General features: G+C 39.7%; 4 protein-coding genes across 4 annotated transcripts; all 4 read right to left on the bottom strand.

Annotated features, from left to right (window-relative positions):
- Window positions 1–824: 824 nt before the first annotated feature.
- On the bottom strand, window positions 825–4,152 carry LOC132474375 (extracellular calcium-sensing receptor-like). The gene is made up of 6 exons (XM_060075024.1): window positions 4,004–4,152; window positions 3,622–3,913; window positions 2,673–3,467; window positions 2,340–2,567; window positions 2,096–2,219; window positions 825–1,726 (listed from the first exon to the last, which is right to left on the bottom strand). Exons 1-6 carry the CDS (start codon window positions 4,135–4,137, stop codon window positions 825–827), a joined length of 2,475 nt encoding a protein of 824 aa, XP_059931007.1. The 5' UTR covers window positions 4,138–4,152.
- Window positions 4,153–5,680: 1,528 nt separating this feature from the next.
- LOC132474377 (extracellular calcium-sensing receptor-like) lies at window positions 5,681–8,968 on the bottom strand. Its single transcript, XM_060075029.1, has 6 exons — window positions 8,820–8,968; window positions 8,435–8,726; window positions 7,484–8,278; window positions 7,150–7,377; window positions 6,906–7,029; window positions 5,681–6,586 (listed from the first exon to the last, which is right to left on the bottom strand). The coding sequence occupies exons 1-6, from the start codon at window positions 8,951–8,953 to the stop codon at window positions 5,685–5,687; spliced, it is 2,475 nt and encodes an 824-aa protein (XP_059931012.1). The 5' UTR covers window positions 8,954–8,968; the 3' UTR covers window positions 5,681–5,684.
- A 1,188-nt stretch (window positions 8,969–10,156) lies between these two features.
- LOC132474637 (extracellular calcium-sensing receptor-like) lies at window positions 10,157–13,678 on the bottom strand. The gene is made up of 6 exons (XM_060075432.1): window positions 13,497–13,678; window positions 13,114–13,405; window positions 12,159–12,953; window positions 11,826–12,053; window positions 11,611–11,734; window positions 10,157–11,073 (listed from the first exon to the last, which is right to left on the bottom strand). Exons 1-6 carry the CDS (start codon window positions 13,628–13,630, stop codon window positions 10,172–10,174), a joined length of 2,475 nt encoding a protein of 824 aa, XP_059931415.1. The 5' UTR covers window positions 13,631–13,678; the 3' UTR covers window positions 10,157–10,171.
- A 906-nt stretch (window positions 13,679–14,584) lies between these two features.
- LOC132474636 (extracellular calcium-sensing receptor-like) lies at window positions 14,585–19,034 on the bottom strand. Its single transcript, XM_060075431.1, has 6 exons — window positions 18,847–19,034; window positions 18,431–18,722; window positions 17,480–18,274; window positions 17,140–17,367; window positions 16,944–17,067; window positions 14,585–15,590 (listed from the first exon to the last, which is right to left on the bottom strand). The coding sequence occupies exons 1-6, from the start codon at window positions 18,978–18,980 to the stop codon at window positions 14,689–14,691; spliced, it is 2,475 nt and encodes an 824-aa protein (XP_059931414.1). The 5' UTR covers window positions 18,981–19,034; the 3' UTR covers window positions 14,585–14,688.
- Between the last annotated feature and the right edge of the window lie 450 nt (window positions 19,035–19,484).

The raw sequence follows: 19,484 nt of genomic DNA, 5'->3' as shown, positions 1-19,484 counted from the left end.
CCCTCCACCCTGACCCGCCTCTTAAAAACAGCAAATTTGTTGAAAGCTCATTGTGGGACTGGCTCGTACTGGCTGTAATTATGCACCAAGGCTGAATTTCTTGAACGTCTTCAAAATACCGTAAAAAGGGCACACTAACACCTATATATAAGCATCCATAAAGCAGCATGCCATGGGACCTTTAAACCACTGTTTGTGTGTGTGTCTTTGTGCTTGTGTCTTTGTGTGTGTGTATGTATGTGTGTGCATGTATGTATCCATATTTGTCTGTGTGAGTGTGGGTCATAGTGTGTGTCTTGAGTGTGTGTATGTGCGTGTTTGAGTCAGTATTTCTGTCTGTGTGTGTGTGTCGGTCTGTGCGCGCATTCATTTTTGGGAGCAAAAAAAAACAGGGCTGTAGTACAACGACCCACCCTTTTCAGAGGAGTAGTTGGGGCTAGGAGTAATGATGTGCACCTGTGAATCAGTTTGAGATGCCGGTCGCTGGGGTTGGCGTGCATGGGCTGTGAATACCTTGGGTGACTGCTTGCAGTCCTAGTTATAGATGACAGTTTTACTTACTGACTGAAAGTTTTAAACTCACCTCATCACAGTTACTAGGATGTAAATGCCAAAAAAGGAAGCTGGGGGTTTATTTGTATGTAATAACGTTAACATGATTATAAATGATGAATTATGATAGCTAAAGCACTTTCGAATAAAGATGACAAAAATAAGAAACCAAGAGGCCAGGATGGCACAAAGAACACATGTCACACTCATGAATGCTGAAGTCTTTATTGGAAAATTTATTTTTTGGACTATGAATAGAAACTTCTGTAAAACTAACTCTTCTTCTCCATCATATTCTTTTTTGTGTTTCTTTCTGGTTTCAACAATATTATGTAGCATTTTGGAACAAAAATACAAAAAAGTAAACCAAAACTAGAGGCCAGGATAGCAAATATTTCCACAGCCACACTGAACTTCCCAGGAGAACTGACATAAGCAGGGATGAAGGTCATCCAGACTGCACAGAATATCAACATGCTGAAGGTGATGAATTTGGCCTCATTGAAGTTATCAGGCAGCTTTCTGGCCAGAATAGCCAGTATGAAACATAACATAGCTAGGAGTCCTATATAACCCAACACAGCCCAGAAACCTATAGCGGATCCCAATGCACATTCTAGAATGATCTTATCTTTAAAATGTCTTAAATTCTTAAACGGATAGGGAGGGTTCGCTGTTACCCAAACTATGCAAATCACAACCTGTATAAAAGTAAAAGCTAGAACAACGATTCTTTGTCGACGAGGTCCAAACCATTTCATTAGATTACTTCCGGGTAGTGTTGCCTTAAAGGCCATTAGCACAGCAAGAGTTTTCCCCAGAACACAAGAGATACAGAGGACAAAGGTGATCCCAAAAGCTGTGTGGCGAAAAATACAGGACCAGTCTGAGGGACGGCCGATGAAGGTCAGAGAACACAGGAAACACAGAGTCAAGGAGAAGAGCAGCAGGAAGCTCAGCTCAGAATTGTTGGCCTTGACGATTGGAGTATTCCTATGTCTGAAGAAAATGAATGCCACTGTAGCAGTCAAGCAGGCTCCTAACAAGGAAGACAGTGTGAGAATTGTCCCCATGATTTCAGTGTATGACAAAAACTCAGTTTCCTTTTTCTCACATTCGTCTCTTCTCTTATTGGACCAGAACTCAGGATGACATCTAACACAGGTGATTGAATCTAAAATTAAATAAAAAATATGAGGTTACATTTATTAAAATAGCATTAGTAGCATTATATAATTTAAGCATTTTTTTTAATGATCTTGTTTTGCCAGTTCTCTCATTTATTTTCTACTTTTGTTTGGAATGCACAATTATTCATATATATGGTAAACCATACATATGTTTTTACCAATATATTTCATTATATTCAGTGTAACTTTCATAATGGACACATTATTATATAATGTGTCCTTTATGACTGAATGAATTCATAATGGATATATGACTGCATACATTGCAGTCAAATGATTGCGATGTAAAAGTAAACACAAATGATTATATTTATGGCTGTAATCCTACATTCTCTTGAGCCAGGCTATAGTACCTGTTGTGTTACTGACTTCCCCCTCTGCACACGGTATACAGTCATAGCAGCAGACAGGCTTTCCTTTCTGGAGGACCTTTCGAGTTCCCAAAGCACATGTCCCACTGCAGACTGAAATAGGTACCTGCATGTGAAAACACAGTCAGAGGACTTTCAACTGTATTTAAAATTGAACATACAATGATGTTTAAACATCATTCATAGACTGTGCTGATCAATATTTAATGGAGCAAATTAATTTAACCTGTTTTGAGTTATTTGCCCACGTCAATGTTAGGTTATCTATATGAAGCTGTTTTTCTTCAGGCAGAGACGCATCAAAGAGGCCAACAGTAACAAACTCCACACTGCCATCCTTCTTGGGCTGCCAATTTATGATGTCATACTTTGCAGCTGGGTCTCCATACTGATTAAAGTAAACCTCTTCTCCATCTTTTGTTTTAAACCTTATTTTTTTTAAATGCTGCAAAATCTGACGACAAATGATTAATTTTAGCACATTGATCACATTTAGGGCCTATCTAAATCTCCAATCAACGAGTAATTTACAGTTAATCACATTTTGTTTATAACTCACCACTTGCGGATCTGATGCTATAGTGTTGCTACATGTGTCTCCACAGCCAAGAATTGTATGAAGAGTGTGGGCAACTGCATACACTGCTTTATATACATTGTTAAAGATTGGCATAAGTGACATATCATGGAAGCTGTTTTTTATCTGTGTCAGATCCTCATAACCAGTACACTGTTTGAGTGTTTTTTCTGTTTGATTTATATGATTAAAAATACAACCAAAGGTTTTCTCCCAGAACTCTATGAACAATTTATTTCCAGAGGAGTTGAGTGGCTTCACATCCAAAATGAACTCTCTAAGGCCAGTGACATGGGCCTTTCGGATGGCAAGGCCGATGGAGCCATCCAGGATGTAGTGGCCCTTCGCTTGTGCATTTTGGGAATCTGATATCCAGCTTTCAGTGCCTACCCATTGGTACCCTGTGAGGTTGTGATGGGCAAACTCCTCAATTAGCACATCCATATCCATATGATTGACAAACGCAATAATAACTTTGGATGTAGAACCTTTAATGGTCTCTATAATCTTCTGCTTTTGTTCTGGTGGATCTGTTCTGATAAAAGGCAATGAGTACTCAAGACAGATTCCGAGCTGTGTTGCTGTATCTATGAATATGGCCATTCCATTGTTTCCATAGTCATCGTTTGATCTAATAGCCCCTACCCAGGTCCATCCAAAGTGCTTGACCATTTGGGCCAGGGCTCTGCTCTGGTAGTAGTCACTGGGTATGGTTCTGAGGAAGGATGGATACCGGACTTTGTTGCTAAGACAAGCACATGTTGCAAAGTGGCTGACCTGGGGGACAGAAAAAAAAAAAATCACAAATTCAGTTTTCAAGTTAGAATTGCAGATAAGGTGAAAGACATTGAAAGAATACAGAACTATCAGCATACAGAAAAATAGACAGATTTTGTGTGTTCAGGAAAGAGGTTACTTGGAAAGACTTTACCAATGGAGTGTGAAAGGGTCCAATAACTGTGGATATTGCCATGCAAGGAGAAGACGAGGTCACTCCTACAATGGCAGGGACAGATCCACTGCAAGGTTTCTCTGACATGGAGGCCACTTCCTCATTGCCATTAATCAAAGACAGCGCGACTTTAACTGCCCGTGCAATTGAACCACATAGATCATACAATTTATAACCTAGTTTAATGCCAGGCAGAATGTCTGTGCTGTTGTTTATCTCCTCAATGGCAAACAGCATCACCTGGGCATACTGGATCGCTCTGAAATTCAGACTTCAACCAAAGGGTTTTTATTACATATATAATCGAATACATGTTCATTAGAATTTGGTAAATCTATATATGTATATGATTTCAAACTACCTTATACACTGTAGTGGAAGTGGTCTGTGCACGTAGGTCGACTCCACAGTCTTGAAGGTGCTGTGGAAGGAGAAGATTCCACCCAAGATGATGTCTCCAGTCTTGAAGAGCTGGGGCTCCTCTGGCTCCCCCATCAGACTGCACACTCGCTCCTCAGACTTGGAGAAAGACGCCACGAGCAAAAGCTGTAGAAGAGCCAAACCCTGCTCTGACCACCTCTGTGTGGAGAGCATACCTAACATGGGTGGCATCACATGCAGCAAAGAACATGGCTGATACAGCACTGGTATTTATATCAAAGAGGAGTGCATCAAATATAGTAATCTGACCGTATGAGGGGGGGGGGGGGGGAGGGGGAAACAAAGATTTATTTTATAAAAATGTAATGCAGTGAAAGCGCAATGGATAAATGGTCTTCCATTAAATTTCCTGTGATTAATGAATCAATGTTATTCAAGCCATGCAGTATTGAAAATTAAACACAAATCATTCAACACTATTGCATTTTCTATGTTTCACGATTATCAGCCCTCATATGATTTACCCTAAGAAACTAAAAACCAGAGAAATCCCAGTCAGTTTTTTAGATCAAGCCAAAGTATAGATGACTAGCTAAACTAGAAACGTAGTAAGTTGCTGCAGTTTACTATAGTATTTAAATCGTAATATTTTGGTTCTTAGTGGATCTTTTGCATTGGCACTATTAACCACAATATTTGAATACAGTTATATGTCATTGAGACGGCATTGTTCGTATCACAAATACAATCAATGCACTTGTATTTTGTAATATATCATAGCAAATGTTCGATATAATTAATAATTGTTCATGATTCAACTGTTTAATTTTAAACCTGCTTCATATTTTTTGGTTGGTCTCATTGTCTTCTGGAGAGGTGGCTACCACAAATGCTAACCATTTCCAACATTGTGGAGCCTAACGTCAATATTAAACCTTGAAACACAATGTAAAGCTGAAACAGTTGCGTTATTTCTTATTACACTGGCGCTACAATGATTAATAGATTGGAAACATGATTGTTAAGTACCGGGCGTCTATTTGACGACCCCAGTACCTATGGCTAGAGGCTAGGTGCTTGCTACATATCTGGTGTACTTCCAGTAGAAGCTAAATGCTAAAAACAATGCTTTAAAACAATATTTTATCGTCATGCTATTTATACAAACGATATGTCATATGAAATCTAAGACTCCACATAGAGTCCAACGGTATAAGCCTCTTCATTTTGTGAGCCTATCTCGATTACCTAGATGTGAAGGGTTAGTAACATACTTTTCCAAGTTACTACCACACACACACACACACACACACACACACACACACACACACACACACACACACACACACACACACACACACACACACACACACACACACACAGTGTGTGGCTTTATTACAACATAATTCCAACTTTACTTTGCACTACAGCACTCACCACACTTTCTGCAGGAAATGCATCTTGTAGTTTGAATTTCACATTCTTAATATAATTATATATGATCAATAATTGAAAGGATAGCTACAGCACTTTGAAATAAACACAGCAAATAACAAACAAAGAGGCCAGAATGGCACGAAGAACAAATGCCACGCTGATGAATGCTAAAGTCTTTATTGGAAAACGTATTTCTTGGACTATGAATATAAACTTTTGTAAAATTAACTCTTCTTATCCATCATATTCTTTTTTGTGTTTCTTTCTGGTTTCAACAATATTATGTAGCACTTTGGAATAAAAATACAAAATAGTAACCCAAAACTAGAGGCCAGGATAGCAAATATTTCCACAGCCACACTGAACTTCCCAGGAGAACTGACATAAGCAGGGATGAAGGTCATCCAGACTGCACAGAATATCAACATGCTGAAGGTGATGAATTTGGCCTCATTGAAGTTATCAGGCAGCTTTCTGGCCAGAAAAGCCAGCATGAAACATAATAAAGCTAAGAGTCCTATGTACCCCAACACAGCCCAGAACCCTATAGGGGATCCTAATGCACATTCTAGAATGATCTTATCTTTAAAATGTCTTAAATTCTTAAACGGATGAGGAGGGTTGGCTGTTAACCAAACTATACAAATCACAATTTGTATAAAAGTAAAAGCCAGAACAACAATTCTCTGTCGACGAGGTCCAAACCATTTCATAAGATTACTACCGGGTAGTGTGGCCTTAAAGGCCATCAACACAGCAAGAGTTTTCCCCAGAACACAAGAGATACAGAGGACAAAGGTGATCCCAAACGCTGTGTGGCGAAGCATACAGGACCAGTCTGAGGGACGGCCGATGAAGGTCAGAGAACACAGGAAACACAGAGTCAAGGAGAAGAGCAGCAGGAAGCTCAGCTCAGAGTTGTTGGCCTTGACTATTGGAGTATTCCTATGTCTGAAGAAAATTAATGCCACTGTAGCAGTCAAGCAGGCTCCTATTAAGGAAGACAGTGTGAGAATTGTCCCCATGATTTCAGTGTATGACAAAAACTCAGTTTCCTTTTTCTCACATTCGTCTCTTCTCTTATTGGACCAGAACTCAGGAGGACATCTCACACAGGTGATAGAATCTAAAATTCAATTAAAATATAAGTTAGAGTTATTACATTTATTAAAAGACATTTTTTATGAAAGAAAGTAGCACGATGATATAAATTAAGTATTTTTTTCAATTATCTTATTTGGCGAGTTCTCTTATTTAGTTTCTACTATTCTTTGGAATGGACGGTTTATTCATCCCTGTATATGTTAAACAATACATATGTTTATACAAATAAATGTTGTTATAGTAAGTGTATCTTTTATAATGGAGACAGCAATGTAAAAGTAAACACAAATTATTATTTTCATGACAATAATCCTACATTCTCCTGAGCCAGACTATAGTACCTGTTGTGTTACTGACATCCCCCTCTGCACACGGTATACAGTCATAGCAGCAGACAGGCTTTCCTTTCTGGAGGACCTTTCGAGTTCCCAAAGCACATGTCCCACTGCAGACTGAAATAGGTACCTGCATGTGAAAACACGGTCAGAGTAGTTTCAAATGTATTTGAAATTGAACAAACAATTATGGATAAAAATTCTTCACGGAGTGTGCTGATCAATATTTAATGGAAAAACAGAACTTAACCTGTTTTGAATTATTTGCCCACGTCAAGGTTAGGTTATCTAGATGTAGCTGTTTTTCTTCAGGCAGAGAGGCATCAAAGAGACCAACAGTAACAAACTCCTCACTGCCATCTTTCTTGGGCTGCCAATTTATGATGTCATACTTTGCAGCTGGGTCTCCATACTGATTAAAGTAAACCTCTTCTCCATCTTTTGTTTCAAACCTTATATTTTTTAAATGTTCCAAAATCTGATGACAAATGCTTAATTTTAGCACATTGTTCATATCCAGGGTTTATTTAAATCACCAGTCAACAGAGTCATTTACAGTTAATAACATTTTGTTTATAACTCACCACATGCGAATCTGATGCTATAGTGTTGCCACATGTGTCTCCACAGCCAAGAATTTTATGAAGAGTGTGGGCAACTGCATACACTGCTTTATATACATTGTTAAAGTATGGCATAAGTGACATATCATGGAAGCTGTTTTTTATCTGTGTCAGATCTTCATAACCAGTACACTGTTTGAGCGTTTCTTCTCTTTGATTTATATGATTAAAAATACAACCAAAGGTTTTCTCCCAGAACTCTGTGAACAATTTATTTCCAGAGGAGTTGAGTGGCTTCACATCCAACATGAAGTCTCTAAGGCCAGTGACATGGGCCTTTCGGATGGCAAGGCCAATAGAGCCATCCAGGATGTAGTGTCCCTTCGCTTGTGCATTTTGGGAATCTGATATCCATCCCTCAGTGCCTACCCATTGGAAACCTGTGAGGTTGTGGTGGGCAAACTCCTCAATTAGTATGTCCATATCCATATGATTGAGGAACCCAATAATAACCTTGGAAGTAGAACCCTTAATAGTCTCTATAATCTTCTGCGTTTGTTCTGGTGGATCCGTCCTGAAAAAAGGCAATGAGTACTCAAGACAGATTCCGAGCTGGGAGGCTATTTCTATAAATGTGGCCATTCCATTGTTCCCATAGTCATCATTTGTTCTAATAGCCCCTACCCAGGTCCAACCAAAGTGTTTGACCATTTGGGCTAGAGCTCTACTCTGGTAGTAGTCACTGGGTATGGTTCTGAGGAAGGATGGATACTTGACTTTGTTGCTAAGACAAGCACATGTTGCATAGTGGCTGACCTGGGGGACGGACACAAAATTATCAGAATTGCAGTTTTCAAGTTAGTATTGCAACTAAGGTGAAAAAAAAGTAGCGAAAAGAACAGAACTAGAAGCATACAGAAAAAAAGCCAAATTTTCTATGTTCAGGAAAGAGGTTACTTGGAAAGACTTTACCAATGGAGTGTGAAAGGGTCCAATAATTGTGGATATTGCCATGGAAGGAGAAGACGAGGTAACTCCTACAATGGCAGGGACAGATCCACTGCAAGGTTTCTCTGACATGGAGGCCATTTCCTCATTCCCATTAATCAAAGACAGCGCGACTTTAACTGCCCGTGCAATCGAACCACATAGATCATACAATTTATAACCTAGTTTAATGCCAGGCAGAATGTCTGTGCTGTTGTTTATCTCCTCAATGGCAAACAGCATCACCTGGGCAAACTGGATCGCTCTGAAATTCAGACTTCAACCAAAGGGTTATTATGATTACATATATAATCGAATACATGGCCATTAGAATTTGGTAAATCTACATATGTATATGATTTAAAACTACCTTATACACTGTAGTGGTAGTGGTCTGTGCATGTAGGTGGACTCCACAGTCTTGTAGCTGCTGTGGAAGGAGAAGATTCCACCCAAAATGATGTCTCCAGTCTTGAAGAGCTGGGGCTCCTCTGGCTCCCCCATCAGGCTGCACACTCGCTCCTCAGACTTGGAGAAAGACGCCACGAGCAAAAGCTGTAGAAGAGCCAAACCCTGCTCTGACCACCTCTGTGTGGAGAGCATACCTAACATGGGTGGCATCACATGCAGCAAAGAACAATGCTGATACAGGACTGGTATTTATATCAAAGAGGAGTGTGAAAAATATAGTAATCTGACCGTATTGATCCCTCCTGGGGGGGGGGTTAACAATCACATTGTTATCTGTCATTTAGATGGCGTTATTCGCATCACAAATACAATCAACACACTTGTGTTTTGTTATATATCATAGCAAATATTCAATATAATTAATACTTTTTTCATGATTCAACTGTTTAATATAAAACCTGCTTCTTATTTTTTCAGTTGGTCTCATTGTCTTCTGGTGAGGTGGCCTTAACAAATGCTAACCATTTCCGACATTGCGAAGCTTAACGTCAATATTAAACCTAGAAACAAAATGTAGAACTAAAACAGTTACAGTCTTTCTTATTACACTGGTGCTACAATGATTAATAGATTGGAAATATGATTGTTAAGTACGGGCGTCTATGTGACGACCCCCGTACATATGGCTAGAGGCTAGGTGCTTGATACATATCTGGTGTACTTCCAGTAGAAGCTAAATGCTGAATACAATGCTTTAAAACAACATTTTACCGCCATGTTATCTATACAAACGATATGTCATATAAAATCTAAGACTCCACATAGAGTCCAACAGTATAAGCCTCTTCATTTTTTGAGCCTATCTCGATTACCTAGATGTGAAGGAATAAGGTGAGTACCATACTTTTCCAAGTTACTACCACACACACACACACACACACACACACACACACACACACACACACACACACACACACACACACACACACACACACACACACACACACACACACACACACACACACACACACACACACACAAACAGTGTGTGGCTTCATTACAACTTATTTCCAACCTTTCTTTGCACTACAGCACGCACCGCATTTTCTGCAGGAAATGCATCTTCTAGTTTGAATGTCACAATCTTAATGATCAATTATTGAAATGATAGATATAGCACTTTGAAATAAAGATAGAAAATAACAAACCAAGAGGCTTGGATGGTACAAAGAACAAATGTTACGCTGATGAATGCTAAAGTCTTTATTGGAAAACATATTTTTTGGACTATGAATATAAACTTTTGTAAAACTAACTCTTCTTATCCATCATATTCTTTTTTGTGTTTCTTTCTGGTTTCAACAATATTATGTAGCATTTTGGAATAAAAATACAAAAAAGTAACCCAAAACTAGAGGCCAGGATAGCAAATATTTCCACAGCCACACTGAACTTCCCAGGAGAACTGACATAAGCAGGGATGAAGGTCATCCAGACTGCACAGAATATCAACATGCTGAAGGTGATGAATTTGGCTTCATTGAAGTTATCAGGCAGCTTTCTGGCCAGAAAAGCCAGTATGAAACATAACAAAGCTAAGAGTCCTATGTACCCCAACACAGCCCAGAACCCTATAGGGGATCCTAACGCACATTCTAGAATGATCTTATCCTTAAAATGTCTTAAATTCTTAAACGGATAGGGAGGGTTGGCTATTAACCAAACTATACAAATCACAACTTGTATAAAAGTAAAAGCTAGAACAACGATTCTCTGTCGACGAGGTCCAAACCATTTCATAAGATTACTACCGGGTAGTGTGGCCTTAAAGGCCATCAACACAGCAAGAGTTTTCCCCAGAACACAAGAGATACAGAGGACAAAGGTGATCCCAAACGCTGTGTGGCGAAGCATACAGGACCAGTCTGAGGGACGGCCGATGAAGGTCAGAGAACACAGGAAACACAGAGTCAAGGAGAAGAGCAGCAGGAAGCTCAGCTCAGAGTTGTTGGCCTTGACTATTGGAGTATTCCTATGTCTGAAGAAAATGAATGCCACTGTAGCAGTCAAGCAGGCTCCTAGCAAGGAAGACACTGTGAGAATTGTCCCCATGATTTCGGTATATGACAAAAACTCAGTTTCCTTTTTCTCACATTCATCTCTTCTCTCATTGGACCAGAACTCAGGATGGCATTTTACACAGGTGATCGAATCTAAAATTAAATGAAATATCCATTACAATTATCACATTTATTGAGAGACATTTTTTTATGAAAGAATGTAGCATGATGAGGAAAATGTAGCATTTATAAATGTATTTTGTCTCACTAGTCTTGTTATTTACTTTCTAATATTGCTTAGAATGTTTAGTGTATTTATCTAATTTTTGTGTAATTATAATCGGTGTAATATTAGTAATGGAGACTTTTTCCCATGAATGCATGTCAAATAAACACAGTTGTGGCCCACAGCATTAATAATGGTCTTGTTTGTGCTAGAGACCAACAGGGCTTGAGCGCTGTATTGCTTAGCCTACTCCACTCATTCCTTGGCAGTAACCACTTCCTTAAGGAAACACATATCAAAGTTATAGGATGCAACTTTACTTACTCTGCATTTACTGTATAAATGCTCCATTAACAAATTCATGGTAACTTTCTTGTGATGATTAACTGCCTAAAAGAATGGTTGACAACTAATTCATATATTTATGGCACTACCCTACATTATCTTGAGGAACACTATAGTACCTGTTGTGTTACTGACTTCCCCCTCTGCACACGGTATACAGTCATAGCAGCAGACAGGCTTTCCTTTCTGGAGGACCTTGCGAGTTCCCAAAGTACATGTCCCACTGCAGACTGAGATAGGTACCTGCATGTGAATACACAGTCAGAGTTGATTCCACTGTACTGATCTGAACTTGACTGTGCTGATCATTATTTAATGGAAAAAATAACTTAACCTGTTTTGAGTTATTTGCCCAGGTCAAGGTTAGGTTATCTAGATGTAGCTGTTTGTCTTCAGGCAGAGACGCATCATAGAGGCCAATAGTAACAAACTCCACACTGCCATCCTTCTTGGGCTGCCAGTTTATGATGTCATACTTTGCAGCTGGGTCTCCATTCTCATTAAAGTAAACGTCCTCTCCCTCTTTTGTTTTGAACCTTATTTTTTTTAAATGCTGCAAAATCTGATGGCAAATGCTTAATTTTAGCACAATGTTCGCATTCAGTGCCTTTTTAAATCACCAATCTACCGAATAATTTAAAGTTAATCACATTTGTTTATAACTCACCACTTGCGGATCTGATGCCATAGTGTTGCTGCACATGTCTCCACAGCCAAGAATTTTATGAAGAGTGTGGGCAACTGCATACACTGCTTTATATACATTGTTAAAGATAGGCATAAGTGACATGTCATGGAAGCTGTTTTTTATCTCCGTAAGGTCTTCAAAACCTGTACATTGTTCTAGATTTTCTCCTGTTTGCTTGTTATGATGAAAAATGCAACCAAAGGCTGTCTCCCAGAACTCTGTGAATAATTTATTTCCAGAGAAGTTGAGTGGTTTCACATCCAACATGAACTCTCTCAGGCCAGTGACATGGGCCTTTCGGATGGCCAGGCCAATGGAGCCTTCAAGGATGTAGTTGCCCTTTGCAATAGCAGTTTGGGAATCCGATATCCAGCTTTCAGTGCCTACCCATTGGAACCCTGTGAGGTTGTGGTGGGCAAACTCCTCTATGAGTACATCCATATCCATATGAGAGAGGAACCCAATAATAACCTTGGAAGAGGAACCCTTAATGGTGTCTATAATCTTCTGCTTTTGTTCGGGTGAATCTGTCCTGAAAAAAGGCAATGAGTACTCAAGGCAGATGCCGAGCTGTGTGGCTATTTCTATAAATGTGGCCATTCCATTGTTCCCATAGTCATCATTTGTTCTGATAGCCCCTACCCAGGTCCAACCAAAGTGCTTGACCATTTGGGCTAGAGCTCTACTTTGGTAGTAGTCACTTGGTATGGTTCTGAGGAAGGATGGATACTTGACTTTGTTGCTAAGACAAGCACATGTTGCAAAGTGGCTTACCTGGAGGATAGAGAATAATATCAGAAATGCATTATTACAGATCAGAAAAACGTACAAAGTGAGAAATTAACACAAATGAAAAGATACAGACAGCTAGAACCGTAAAAAAAGACACATGATATCTCAATGTTCAACCAAGGATTATTTTGAAACACTTCACCATTGGGGTGTGAAAAGGTCCAATTACTGTGGATACAGCCATACAGGGGGAAGATGAGGTCACTCCTATAATGGCAGGGACAGATCCACTGCATGGCTTCTCAGACATGGTGGCTGTTTCCTCATTTCCATTGATCAAAGAAAGTGCAACTCTGACAGCTCGCGCAAGTGAACCACATACATCATACATCTGGTAGCCTAGTTTAATGCCAGGCAGAAGGTCTGTGCTGTTGTTTATCTCCTCAATGGCAAACAGCATTGACTGGGCAAACTGGAACGCTCTGAAATTCAGACTTGAACCAAAGGGTAGTTATTACATATAACATCAAAACATGTCCTTTAGAATTAGTTAAATCTATATGTATATATACAATTTAAAACTACCTTATACACTGGAGTGGTAGTGGTCTGTGCATGTAGGACGACTCCACAGTCCTCCAGCTGCTGTGGAACGAGAAGATACCACCCAAAATGATGTCTCCAGTCTTGAAGAGCTGGGGCTCCTCTGGCTCCCCCATTAGGCTGCATGCTCGCTCCTCAGACTTGGAGAAGGACGCCACGAGCAAAAGCTGCAGAAGAGCCAAACCCTGCTCCGACCACCTCTGTGTGGAGAGCATTACTAACATGGGTGGCATCACATGCAGCAAAGAACAAGGCTGATACAGCACTGGTATTTATATCAAAGAGGAGTGTATCAAATATAGTAATCTGACAGTATTAAACCTTCTGGGGTAGGGGGTAAACTATTTGTTCAGGTGAGCACACTTGTTAAACCAAACGTTACCCATTTATTTAATAAAAATGTAATGCAGAGAAAGCAAAATGGAATCGTTATGAATGCTTTTAGATGAGTTAACTGGCAGATATGCCCATAAGTTGATTAAGGTTAGTATGATGGAAACGCAAACATAAATGATGTAACAATATTATATTTGTTTTATTCTTATGATTATCAGCCCTCAAGTGATGTAGCCTAATAAGTCTCAAAACTAGGTCAGGTTTCAGCTCAAACTATAGCACATAGGACTTAACTAGATAGTTTCTTGATGCAGTTTGACGTAGTATTTGCATGTTTTTGCTGTGATTGGAGCATTTGCATTTCTACTATATCACCGTATTTATATACATGGTCTTGTTACATTGAGACGAATATGAATGTCAGTGTGGGAAAAAAATGTGTGTCAGAGCAGTAGAAGGAGGCAGTCTTGTTTCTGTTCTGTTTTCATTAGAAATGATCCACTTTGATGATAATGAGACGGCACCATATTATCTTTGTGCAGAACATTATTTCATTTCCTTTGAGTTTACTGACTGAACATTTTAAAACTCGTTTTATCATGTTTACCAGGGAGCAATTGGCAAAAAGGCAAGATGGGTGGTTATTTGAATTTCTTTATGTTCATAGGATTATATTTTAATAAGAAATTAAAATGATAGCTATGGCTCTTTTGAATAAAGCTAGAAAAGCACAAATCAAGCTGCAAAGATGGCAAAAATATAATTTGTCCCAGTCATTCATGCTACAGTCAATAATGAAATATATATTATTTAACTATGAATGAGTACATCTACTAATCTAACTCTTCTTATCCATCATGTTCTTTTTTGTGTTTCTTTCTGGTTTAAACAATATTATGTAGCATTTAGGGAAAAAAATACAAAATAGTAACCCAAAACTAGAGGCCAGGATAGCAAATATTTCCACAGCAACACTGAACTTCCCAGGAGAACTGACATAAGCAGGGATGAAGGTCATCCAGACTGCACAGAATATCAACATGCTGAAGGTGATGAATTTGGCCTCATTGAAGTTATCAGGCAGCTTTCTGGCCAGAAAAGCCAGCATGAAACATAATAAAGCTAAGAGTCCTATGTACCCCAACACAGCCCAGAACCCTATAGGGGATCCTAATGCACATTCTAGAATGATCTTATCTTTAAAATGTCTTAAATTCTTAAATGGATAGGGAGGGTTGGCTGTTAACCAAACAATACAAATCCCAACTTGTATAAAAGTAAAAGCCAGAACAACAATTCTCTGTCGGCGAGGTCCAAACCATTTCATAAGATTGCTACCGGGTAGTGTAGCTTTAAAGGCCATCAACACAGCAAGAGTTTTCCCCAGAACACAAGAGATACAGAGGACAAAGGTGATCCCAAATGCTGTGTGGCGAAGCATACAGGACCAGTCTGATGGACGGCCGATGAAGGTCAGAGAACACAGGAAACACAGAGTCAAGGAGAAGAGCAGCAGGAAGCTCAGCTCAGAGTTGTTGGCCTTGACTATTGGAGTATTCCTATGTCTGAAGAAAATGAATGCCACTGTAGCAGTCAAGCAGGCTCCTATCAAGGAAGACAGTGTGAGAATTGATCCCATGATTTCAGTAAATGACAGAAACTCAGTTTCCTTTTTCTCACAATCATCTCTTCTCTCATTGGACCAGAACTCAGGATGACATCGCACACAAGTGATAGAATCTAAAATTCAATAAAATAAGGTATAAACATTAGATTTCATGAACATTTTAAGGAAAGTAGTAACATTGTGTAAAATACATAACAATCTTATGATTATTAAAGGTCCCGTGTATAGAATTGAGTGTCATTAGGAACAGACTTGACAAATGGAATATAATAATCATAAATAAGTTTGTTTTATTAGTGTTTAATCCCATGAAAATAAGAATTGTGTTTTTGGCACCTTAGAATGCACCCTCTATATCTACACTGAGAAAAGGTCATTTTCAATGGACCCTCCCACTTTGGACCCAAATTGTACTACGGACGCCCAGAATGGACAAAAGAAGTTGTGCATCTTTAATTGACAATCATGCCCTATCTTACTTGTAAACTTTGACCTATTCTTTTTCGGACAGCTAAACTAAATACAATTAATGAATCCATCAAGGATTCCCATCACTTAACTTTTGGCAACTTGATACTGTCTTAGATGATGAAATCATTTTGGTGAAACCGACTGACACATTACCGCCAAGTACAGGCCCCCGTAACCCTTCCTACATCTTTGTAAAGGGAGGGGTGGATATTAAGAAGGTGGTAATCTGCAACCTCACCGCTAGATGCCAATAGTTCCTACATACTGGACCTTGACAATGTAATCTAAAACTGCATTGCTTTCTCTAAGGTCTTCTGGATTGTGATGAGAACCCATGATAAAAATAAATGCAAAAAAACCTTCACTTTTGAAGCATCAAAGCGCAACAAGTAATTTTTTAACCACGCTAATTCACTTGAAAAGGGCTTTTGAAGCTCTCCTAACCCCCATAGTATGTTGATACTTTGCAAGTTAAGAACCAAGATGCAGGTTATTAACAGCTTCAAAAGCCATTTCACATTGTCCTTCAAAACACTTGTTGTCAACACATATGGTCTGTGGAAACAGAAGAATATAATAGTCATCTCCAACCAGTTTGGCTGTTTGTTTTCAAGCAACTGACTAATGTGAATGCCAATTATGAAATTGTGATCTTATGCATATATTGTTAGACGATAGATGTTCATGATTGGGATATTTACATTACAGTCATAATGGAAGGATAATCTAACTGTCATGATAAATTACTTGCAGATAAGTGCCATAGATGAGTAAATAGAAGTGTCTCAAAGCATTATCTTGTTTGATTTACAGCTGCTGGGTAACATAAAGTGCTAGGCCGTTTAATTATTTAGACTGCTTCACTAATTGCTGATCAAGCTACACTGCCTTTATGAAACAGTCCATAGATAAATGTATAAGCCTCCCCTGTCTTTAATCTGCTTTGACACTTCTGTGAAAGGGTTCCCTAATTGAACTAAGAGCAATGCTAGTACCTGTCCTGTTACTGACTTCGCCTTCTGCACACGGTATACAGTCATAGCAGCAGACAGGCTTTCCTTTCTGGAGGACCTTGCGAGTTCCCGAATCACAGGTTCCACTGCAGATGGACACCGGTACCTGCATGTGCAAAACATATTTTATAAAGGGGTCTGAGGTCTGGGCTTATAATTATGCCAAAACAAGTTGTACCTTTTTTGAGTTATTTGCCCAATTAAACGTCTTGTTATCTAGATTGAGTTGTTTGTCTTCAGGCAGAGAAGCATCATAGAGACCGATAGTAACAAACTCCACACTGCCATCCTTCTTGGGCTGCCAGTTTATGATGTCATACTTTGCAGCTGGGTCTCCATTCTCATTAAAGTAAACCTCCTCTCCCTCTTTTGTTTTAAAATGAATTTTTTTGATATTTTGCAAAATCTGAAAATAGATGCTTGATTTATTATTCATCATGGATTTCCTTCAGACAAGCTTTTTTTATAACAGCGTTTACGTTACATTTATATTATATAGCATTATGTGTGTAACTGACCGTGAATGGATCTGGTGATGCAGTGTTGCTACACTTTTGCCCACAGCCAAGAATATTATGAAGACTGTGCGCTATTGCATACACTCCTTTATATACATTGTTAAAGATAGGCATAAGTGACATGTCATTGAAGCTATTTTCCAACCCTGTGATATCTTCGTAACCAGTACACTCTTTCTGACTGCCTGCTGTTTCCTTTGTCCGTTTAAAGCTACAATGAAAAGCGGTCTCCCAGAACTTTGTGAACAATTTCTCTCCAGAGGAGTTGAGTGGTTTCACATGCAACATGAACTCTCTCAGTCCAGTGACCTCAGCCTTTGGGATGGCAAGACCAACCGAGCCATCAAGGATGTAGTGACCCTCTGTCGTAGCTGTTACAGAATCTGATATCCAGGCCTCAGTGCCTACCCATTGGTAACCTGTGAGGTTGTGGTGGGCAAACTCCTCAATGAGTATTTCCAAATCCATGTGTGACAGGAAGGTGACAATTACCCGAGAAGTGGAACCCTTAATGATATCTATTATTCTCTTTATCTTTTCTGCTGGATCTGTTCTGAAAAATGAGACTGAGTACTCAAGGCAGATGCCGAGCTGTGTTGCTGTGTCTGTGAATGTGGCCATTCCATTAGTCCCATAGTCATCACTCGATCTGATGGCCCCTACCCAGGTCCAACCAAAGTGCTTGACCATTTGGGCCAGGGCTCTACTCTGGTAGTAGTCACTTGGTATGGTTCTGAGGAAGGATGGATACTTGACTTTGTTGCTAAGACAAGCACATGTTGCAAAGTGGCTAACCTAGGGGATAGAGAGGAACGATATAACAAATGTGTTATTATAGATAAGTTACTCAAAGTGAATATAAAAATCAACATAAAACTACAAATTTAGAAGCAAATGCTTTTGAAATATATTCTATGATTAGGCTCGAGATTATTTGATGAAACCCTTTACCAGTGGGATGTAGAAAGGTCCTAAGACGGTGGATATAGCCATGCAGGGGGAAGAGGAGGTTTCTCCCATAATGGCAGGGACAGAGCCACGACAAGGTTTATCAGACAAGGAGGCTGTTTCCTCATTAACATCCGTCAAAGCCAGCGCCACTCTCACAGATCGTGCAATTGAACCACATGCATCATACATCATATATCCCAGTGTAATGCCGGGCAGAAGGTCGGTGCTGTTGTTTATCTCTTCAATTGCAAATAGCATCGCCTGGGCATACTGGAACGCTCTGAAATTAAGACTTGAATCAAATGGTTAAGGATCCAAATATGCATTTATCATATGACTTTAAATTTGATGTGAAACCTTAAATGATGAAATGCAATGTATATGTATGGATATAGACATGCAACATTTTTTATTACCTAGTGCACTGCAGTGGTAGGGGTCTGCGCGCGTAAGTCGGCTCCACAGTCTTCCAGTTGCTGTGGAACGAGAAAATACCACCCAAGATGATGTCTCCAGTCTTGAAGAGCTGGGGCTCCTCTGGCTCCCCCATCAGGCTGCACACTTGCTCCTCAGACTTGGAGAAAGACGCCACGAGCAAAAGCTGTAGAAGAGCCAAACCCTGCTCTGACCACCTCTGTATGGAGAGCATACCTAACACGGGTGGCATCACATGCAGCAAAGAACAAAGCATACACAGTAGTGGCCTTTATAGGGAGTTTGAAACATGATGTATTGGGACAATAATTCTAATCTGTATGGTGTTTTGTGTGTGTGTGTGTGTGTGTGTGTGTGTGTGTGTGTGTGTGTGTGTGTGTGTGTGTGTGTGTGTGTGTGTGTGTGTGTGTGTGTGTGTGTGTGTGTGTGTGGGGGGGGGGGGGGGGGGGGGGGGGTGGGGGTGGGTGTGTGATAGTTTTTGTGTGTGTGTGTGTGTGTGTGTGTGTGTCTGTGTGTGTGTGTGTGTGTGTGTGTGTGTGTGTGTGTGTGTGTGTGTGTGTGTGTGTGTGTGTGTGTGTGTGTGTGTATGTGTGTGTGCATGCACATGCACATGAAGAGA

The sequence above is a fragment of the Gadus macrocephalus genome, chromosome 16 (assembly GCF_031168955.1).
Source record: "Gadus macrocephalus chromosome 16, ASM3116895v1".
NCBI classification, from domain to species: domain Eukaryota; kingdom Metazoa; phylum Chordata; class Actinopteri; order Gadiformes; family Gadidae; genus Gadus; species Gadus macrocephalus.
The sequence above is the reverse complement of the archived record's forward strand: the minus strand, read 5'-3'. Positions and strand labels throughout refer to the sequence as shown.

Coding starts and splice junctions, on each gene's coding strand:
- LOC132474375 (XM_060075024.1), bottom strand. CDS start 4,137: ATGGGGGAGCCAGAGGAGCCCCAGCTCTTCAAGACTGGAGACATCATC. Junction 3,468..3,621: donor GACCCTTTCACACTCCATTG/GTAAAGTCTTTC, acceptor TCTGTCCCCCAG/GTCAGCCACTTTGCAACATG. Junction 1,727..2,095: donor GGAAGTCAGTAACACAACAG/GTACTATAGCCT, acceptor ATTTAATTTTAG/ATTCAATCACCTGTGTTAGA.
- LOC132474637 (XM_060075432.1), bottom strand. CDS start 13,630: ATGGGGGAGCCAGAGGAGCCCCAGCTCTTCAAGACTGGAGACATCATT. Junction 12,954..13,113: donor GACCTTTTCACACCCCAATG/GTGAAGTGTTTC, acceptor TCTATCCTCCAG/GTAAGCCACTTTGCAACATG. Junction 11,074..11,610: donor GGAAGTCAGTAACACAACAG/GTACTATAGTGT, acceptor ATTTAATTTTAG/ATTCGATCACCTGTGTAAAA.
- LOC132474636 (XM_060075431.1), bottom strand. CDS start 18,980: ATGGGGGAGCCAGAGGAGCCCCAGCTCTTCAAGACTGGAGACATCATC. Junction 17,368..17,479: donor CATCACCAGATCCATTCACG/GTCAGTTACACA, acceptor ATCTATTTTCAG/ATTTTGCAAAATATCAAAAA. Junction 15,591..16,943: donor CGAAGTCAGTAACAGGACAG/GTACTAGCATTG, acceptor ATTGAATTTTAG/ATTCTATCACTTGTGTGCGA.
- LOC132474377 (XM_060075029.1), bottom strand. CDS start 8,953: ATGGGGGAGCCAGAGGAGCCCCAGCTCTTCAAGACTGGAGACATCATT. Junction 8,279..8,434: donor GACCCTTTCACACTCCATTG/GTAAAGTCTTTC, acceptor TCCGTCCCCCAG/GTCAGCCACTATGCAACATG. Junction 7,030..7,149: donor GGGCAAATAATTCAAAACAG/GTTAAGTTCTGT, acceptor TTTCACATGCAG/GTACCTATTTCAGTCTGCAG.